The sequence below is a fragment of the Onychomys torridus genome, chromosome 2, assembly GCF_903995425.1.
Source record: "Onychomys torridus chromosome 2, mOncTor1.1, whole genome shotgun sequence".
NCBI classification, from domain to species: Eukaryota; Metazoa; Chordata; class Mammalia; order Rodentia; family Cricetidae; genus Onychomys; species Onychomys torridus.
Genome location: NC_050444.1, coordinates 158,640,675 through 158,647,796, shown reverse-complemented (window position 1 = coordinate 158,647,796; position 7,122 = coordinate 158,640,675). Strand labels below are relative to the sequence as shown.

General features: G+C 43.5%; 1 protein-coding gene across 1 annotated transcript; it reads right to left on the bottom strand.

The window, feature by feature from the left end:
- Window positions 1-963: 963 nt before the first annotated feature.
- LOC118578412 (histone H2A.Z-like) lies at window positions 964-1,670 on the bottom strand. Its single transcript, XM_036179335.1, has one exon. The coding sequence runs from the start codon at window positions 1,578-1,580 to the stop codon at window positions 1,194-1,196; it is 387 nt and encodes a 128-aa protein (XP_036035228.1). The 5' UTR covers window positions 1,581-1,670; the 3' UTR covers window positions 964-1,193.
- Window positions 1,671-7,122: the final 5,452 nt, after the last annotated feature.

The window sequence follows — 7,122 nt, the reverse complement described above, 5'->3', positions numbered from 1 at the left end:
TACTAGGTGGTCAGGTGACAGGTCAGTGGGACTGTTGCCATCACTATCACAGTGTTAGGTGCCCCCCTCTTTAGGAAGCCCAGGCCAGAGTGGTGTCAGTACCCTTTTTTCTGGTATGATCCTTGCATTCTTGGCCCTGGTTTTCTTGATACATTAGTAGGTCCATTTTGTCCTATAGCCCTTGTTTACTTTGACAGAGTGGCACCATGGCCACCTTTAGGAATAAGTTACTTCTCAGCCTGTGCCTCCTAGGTAGTGCCAGACAGGCATTGTTGTTCATATGCCCACCAAGGTGCAAACTCATCCCATTTCTATGTTTGCACTCAAAACTGAGTCGAAAGCTGCTTGTCAAAATGTAGTTTCTCTGGGTGAGCTGCGTCTTGAAAGAATTGCTGTTTTACATGATGTAGGGTAGAGGAGGCAGGGTAAGCCTGAGCTCAACATTCTACCCTCTGATTCTGAGAGCAAGCATCCACTGGCCTTGCAAGAAAAGGAATTACACACTGTTCTTTTCTTGCTTACATGCAATACACAGGTAGAACTCAAACCCAATTTCCAGCAATAAGAACAATGGATGTGACCGAATCGTGTGCATCAAGTTACCCTAGTCAGTTTTAATCCAGGTCGGAGGGTTCCAGTTAGACTATGAATCTGCACATGATGTGTGTGCTTTGAGGACTTTCTCCATTAGCTGCGAGACTTTTTATTTTGTGTGTATTCCTTCAATGCCATTCACCAATGCAGGCGAGTGTACACTCTGTGTAGCATCTGTACGCTTGGTGACTGGAAATGAATTCTTTTTTTTTTTTTTTTTTTAGTTTTGAGATATGACCTTTATTGAGCTTATCCACCAGAGTGGAAATAATGCCTGTACAAAAACCAATGTTTGTTACCATAACTTCTGCATCACAATTAAAATCCAAACAGTTTTTTAAAAACAGTCAACTCATTCAAAATCCACTACTTCAGAATCAATAGCTTCTTTGAAGCCACAGTAACACTTAAATATGGTTAAGACCCGAATGCAGAAATTTGGTTGGTTGGAAGGCTAGTTAAACCTCCAACTTGCTCAAATAGAATTACAAAAAGGCAAAATTGTGTTTTTCACAGAGATACAGTCCACTGGAATCACCGACACTGGACAGCTGTTAAGAATATTTAGAGTCCTGAGACAATAAGGAATCCAGGCATCCTTAGACAGTCTTCTGTTGTCCTTTCTTCCCAATCAGAGACTTATGGATGTGTGGGATGACACCACCACCAGCAGTTGTAGCCTTGATCAGAGAGTCCAATTCTTCATCTCCACGGATAGCAAGTTGCAAGTGACAAGGGGTAATACACTTTACCTTCAAGTCTTTTGACGCATTTCCTGCCAACTCTAGTACCTCTGCGGTGAGGTACTCCAGGATGGTTGTGCTGTACACAGCGGCGGTCGCGCCCACACGTCGGTGGCTGGTTGTCCTAGATTTCAGGTGTCCATGAATACGGCCCACAGGGAACTGCAAGCCGGCTCGCTGCGATCGGGAAACCGCCTTTGTCTTGGCCTTTCCGGAGTCCTTTCCAGCCTTACCGCCAGCCATCTCGGACCGTGCTGCAGATCGGACAAGAGAGGAAGAGACGAGGCCAGGCGGACGCACAGCGAGATCCCGGCGCCCACTCCTCCATCGTACCGCAATTCAAACTGCCGGAAATGAATTTACCGGTTGCTTGTTGACTCTTGATGTTCTCTCATGGAAGAGTAGGATGGGAAGGGTCAGGGGACCATCACCTCAGGTTCCAGCTAATTCTCCCAGCGATCTGTCTGAAAATTTTCTGTAATTGCATGAGCTGTCAGATCTATGGGGGGGGGGGCAAAAATACATAGGTGGAGAGACTAGAAAGAGTGGGTCCCATCTATGCAGCTATGGGAAACCTGTCTTCATTCTAGGTGAAGACTATCCAGTGTAACTGCTTTGGGGTTACCCAGGCTTCTGTCGTAACCCCTCACGCATGCTCAATAAGGAAGCCCAGTAAAACATCCCAGGGTAGGATGTGGTGGGATCACACTTTACTTTGTCATTAGGACCTTATGAGGAGGGGGTAGATGTACTACTCCAGGGAAAGAATTTTAGCAACAGTGAGTGTAGTTGTTATATTCCAGGGGTGACAGTCTATGGTTGGAGTAATGTGTAGTGGGTAGCCATTCCAGCTTTGATCTGGAAGTTCCAACCCTCATTGAGGCTTTGGTAACTGTCATGCCAACAAGGCAGGGCCGAGAGAGGACCCTCAAGACCCGAGATCCGGATGGGCCGGCTCTCTTGGTTCCTGGATCCTGGATGCTGGAGGTAGACCAAGCAGAGTTCTCCAGAGAACACCGCCGGACTGTGCCACACCTTTCCCAGACCCTATTCCCTATCCTTTCACTTGTAAGTTACCCCACAAAATAAACCTTCCTTTTAACTATGTGGAGTGGCCTTAATAATTTCACCAATAGTAATGTCTTTAAGAATATGGTAAATTTGCTGGGCAGTGGTGGTGCACACTTTTAATTCCAGCACTCGGGAGACAGAGCCAGGCAGATCTCTGTGAGTTCAAGGCCAGCCTGGTCTACAGAGCTAGTTCTAGGAAAGGCGAAAAGCTACACAGAGAAACCCTGTCTCAAAACAACAACAACAACAACAAACAAACAAAAACAAACTAACAAACAAAAGAATAAAGGCTCTCCTCTAACTCACATTTGGGCGTTATGATCATTGCGTGCTTATGTGATTGACATGTCAGAATAAACTATCACCAGTTCCTCTTGAAGGATAAAATTTAAGCAATGAGCAGTCTCTTCATGCTGAATACCTCAAAGGCCTGGATGGCCCTGTTTATGCTGTTATTGCCAGTTGATCAAGTTGTGAGGAAGGCCTGTCTTGTGTACTGTTTATAATATCTCGCCATGCCCCTTCTAGGTAGCTGCTGTGTTCCTTCACGCTGGGCTAGACATCTGTTCTGGGTTATGTAATGCCCCAGTGTTTGCAAATTCATTTCCATGACATTCGCCATGTGGCTTAAATTATATTTATGTTGTTCTTGGTGTTTTTGTTTCCATAACAGCACAGAGATTTGTTGGGTCAGTGTGGATAATGAGGCTACTGCCTGTTCTGCTGCTTGCTGGAGCACTTAGGTTATATCTGAAATTGAACAAGTTTTCCATATTTTCCTGGATTTCCTCTTCCTGTATGTCTAAAATTGCTAAATTTTCTACTATACACATGTTGCAAAAACTGTAGGGTTTTTTTTTAGTGGTACTTTTTATTTGGTGGTGGCCCAGGAAAATTACATGGAAATATATAACATGCTTTAAACTTTGCACCAACAGGCGTTAACTTCACTGTGACAAAATTATCCTTTCTAAATTTATGTGGATCAGGTTGGTGTTGGCTTAAAGATTACACCCCCAAAGGAAACTATCACAGTGCTTCATATAATCATATGAAGTCATTAGCCTTATATGAAGTTATGAGCTCATAAAGTTTTGAAGAAGGTAACATGAACCCTTTGGTCCACAGGGATTTCAGATCCACTGTTCTTATGTGTGTGTGTGTGTGTGTGTGTGTGTGTGTGTGTGTGTGTGTGTGATTTCAGCATCTCTAGTGTGTGTGATAGGGTTCTGGAGATGCAAGGCCAAAATTAAAAGCCCAGAATGCTGTAGCTGAAGCTGGACATGGTGCTACCTCTGTGTTCTGTGAGGTTAGGTTATGTCGAACAGGGTTTTACACTGAGCACTGTATAGAGGCCACAGCCCATCTAATGGTAAGTAAAATACCATCAAAATACTAATTTGACAGTTTCAGGAAAAATGCACAGAACTGGAAAATATTGTATTAAGTGAGATCACCTAGGCACAGAAAGACAAACACTGCATGTTCTGTTGCATGTGTGGATCTAGCCTTTAATTTTTATATATGTGTTTATGAGGGAGGGAGTGTGGATGGATGCCAGGGAACTAGAAAGGGACCTGTGAGGGTAAAAAGAGGCTTCAAGGAGAGGGATTTGGAAGGCAAGTGTGATATGAAAATGAAGGGGACCCCTATGGCTGTGAGGGTTTAACTGGAGGTGGGAGATGGAGAGAGCAGAGGAAGAGGTTTATCTAAAAGCCAAGACTATATGAAGTGCCAGCAGGAATCCTACTACTTTACATGGTGAAATAAAAAATAAGTAAAAATAATAAAAATTTTGGGGTCTACTTAGGCTGTTTTATGAAAGTTATTTTTTGCATCATATATCTGCTGCCACAGTAGACCCTTGTTTTTATCTTAAAGCATACCAATATTTCTCTTAATTTTATGGATTTGGTGTCATCTTATGTATTACTTCAACTTCTCATCTCTATTTCTGTGGCAATTTGGTTAACTACACATCTTCATGCCCTAGACTGTCTAGGGCACCACCTATGTGAAACTTGACCTGGTGTTTTAGGCTACAGTGTTTCTACCTCAGAGTGTATGTATATATTAGGCTGCTGAGTATGACTGGGGGATTATATATTTCCAATCTAGTTCTGCTGATGACAATTTCTGTGTAGTTGATGTGCTGGCCAGTTTTATGTCAACTTGACACAAGCTAGATCAGAGAGAGGGAGTTTCAAACTGACAATGTGCCTCCATAGCATCAGGCTGTAGGTAGCAAGCCTTTAGGGTGTTTTCTTAATTAGTTATTGGTAGGAGAGGACCCAGCCTATTGTGGGCAGTGCCATTCCTGGGCTAGTGGTCCTGGGTTCTATAAGAAAGCAGGTTGAGCAAGCCACGGGGAGCAAGCCAGTAAGCAGCTCCCCTCATGGCCTCTGCATCAACTTCTTCATAGCAGAACCTCCAGGTTTCCACCCTGCTTGAGATCCTGCCCTCACTGCTTTTGATGAACTGTTATATGGAACTGTGAGTGAAATAAATCTTTCCTCCCAAGTTGCTTTTGGTCATAATGTTTCATCACAGTAATAGTAACTTGAAGACATTGGGTTTTCCACAAAACTTTTCACGAGTCATATAAATCCTGTCTGCCTTTGTGAAGCAATATTGATATGAACTTTTTTTTTTAAAAAATAGGGTCAAATCTTATATAGAAGTTACCAAAAAAAAAAAAAAAAAAAAAAAAAAAAAAAAAAAAAAGAGAAAGAAAGAAAGAAAAGTAAGTTTGAGAAACAAGTTAGGTAATTTGTATTCATAATTTCACATATTGTGATAGATGTTGTATTCCTTCTCTGTGACTGTCTACAGGGCAGGGCTACTTGACCTTGGCTCCTCTGATAGGATGCACTGAGAAGTCGCTTGTGTTAGTAATGTCTTCTCAGTCTCATTCCCAACAACAGGATTATCATAGTTCTCAAAACCAGTTATGGATTGCTGGAGTCCAGGGTGGAGCCAGATCATAGGGAAAGTTTGTTAGTCCTCAATAGGAATTCATGCACAGAGCTGGTGAGATGGATCAGTGGGTCAAAGTGTTTGTACCAGGTCTGATGACCAGAGTTTAATATTTGGGACCCATGTGGTGGAGAGATCCAACTCCTACAAGTTGTCCTCAGATCTTCATGCTCACACTGTAGTATGCAGAAGGTCATATGCATAGTAAAAACATAAAAAATCCGTGAGTGTGTGTTCTCTAGATTTCCATATAGTTACATATTTGGTGTGTGTGTGTGTGTGTGTACAGTTTGTGTGTTATTTCATAGTGGCATTAAACATAAGTCCATGTGGGACTTGCATATGGCTATTTTTTCTGAAAGTTGTCCAGTGAGAGGACTATGTGTCGGGAAAAGCCGACCTGTTGAACAGCACCTGAATAGGGGAGTGAGGATTAAGAAAAGACAGAGACAGACGATAGAATTGGGAGGGCTCTCAGTGAATACTGCAGCAGCCCCAAATTTATTTCTCAAAACCTTTTTATACACTAAAGCAAGGGGGGAGGCAAAATATTTCCTTACTATGGTTTAAAGATCAAACAAGTGTAAACACCTCCTTAATTCTCAAAACATCTAACAACCACATCTTTGGCCAAACGTCCTGTTATTCAGCCTTGAGGAGCAAAGACAAGCTTGAACTCTCTGACCTTAAGTCAAAAATGGAATCAAGCCACAAGCTGGAGTCACTGTGGGCTCCCACAATCATGGTTACTCCATGGACAGAACTCTGGCTCATCACATGACCCCTCTGCTTTCTGTGCTACAAGATCAAAAGGGTGTTATGGTATCAAAGTTTCTGCTATGATAAAGTCCTTTTAGTGGGCTTTCAGTGTGAGTTACAAGTGTTTCAATCACTGTTCTACTGCTGGGAAGAGACATCATGACCAAGCCAACTCTTTTTTTTTTTTCTTATTAAGAAATTTCTGTTTACTTTACATACCAACCACAGATGTTCCTCTTTTCCCTCCTCCTACCCCCTAGCTTTCCCCCTATTACCTGCCACTCCATTCCTACCTCCTCCAAGGCAAGGTCTTCCATGGGGAGTCAGCAGAGCCTGGTACATTCAGCTGAGGCAGGTCCAAGCACCTCCCCCTAAACCAAGGCTGTGTAAGGTGTCCCACCATAGGCTCATGCACCAGGGACAGATCCTGACCCCACTGCCAGGGGACTCCTTAAGTAGGTCAGGCTACACAACTGTCTCGCCTATGCAGAGGGCCTAGTCCAGTTCCATGGAGGCTCTACAGTTACTGGTCCACAGTTCATGAGTTCCCACCAGTTTGGTTTGCATGTCTCTGTATGTTTCCCCATGATGATCTTGATGCCCCTTGCTCATAGAATCCCTCTTCTCTCTCTTCGACTGGACTCCTGGAGCTTGGCCTGGTGCTTGGCTGTGGATCTCTGCATCTGCTTCCATCAGTTACTGGATGGAAGCTCTATGATGACACTTAAGGGTATTCACTGATCTGATTACCAGAGTGGACCAGTTCAGGTGCCCTCTCCACTATTGCTAGTTGTCTAAGGTGAGGCCATCCTTGTGGATTCCTGGGAACTTTCCTAGCACTCTGTTTCTCCCTGTTCCCATGATGTCTCCTTTATCATGGTATCTCTTTCCTTGCTCTCCCACTCCGTCTCTTCCAGGTTGACCATCCTGTTCCCTTATGTTCTCATCCCCCATCCCCTACCCTCTATTGCCCCCTTTT

Bases quoted from the DNA above. Each gene is read 5' to 3' on its own strand.
- LOC118578412 (XM_036179335.1), bottom strand. From the start codon at position 1,580: ATGGCTGGCGGTAAGGCTGGAAAGGACTCCGGAAAGGCCAAGACAAAG.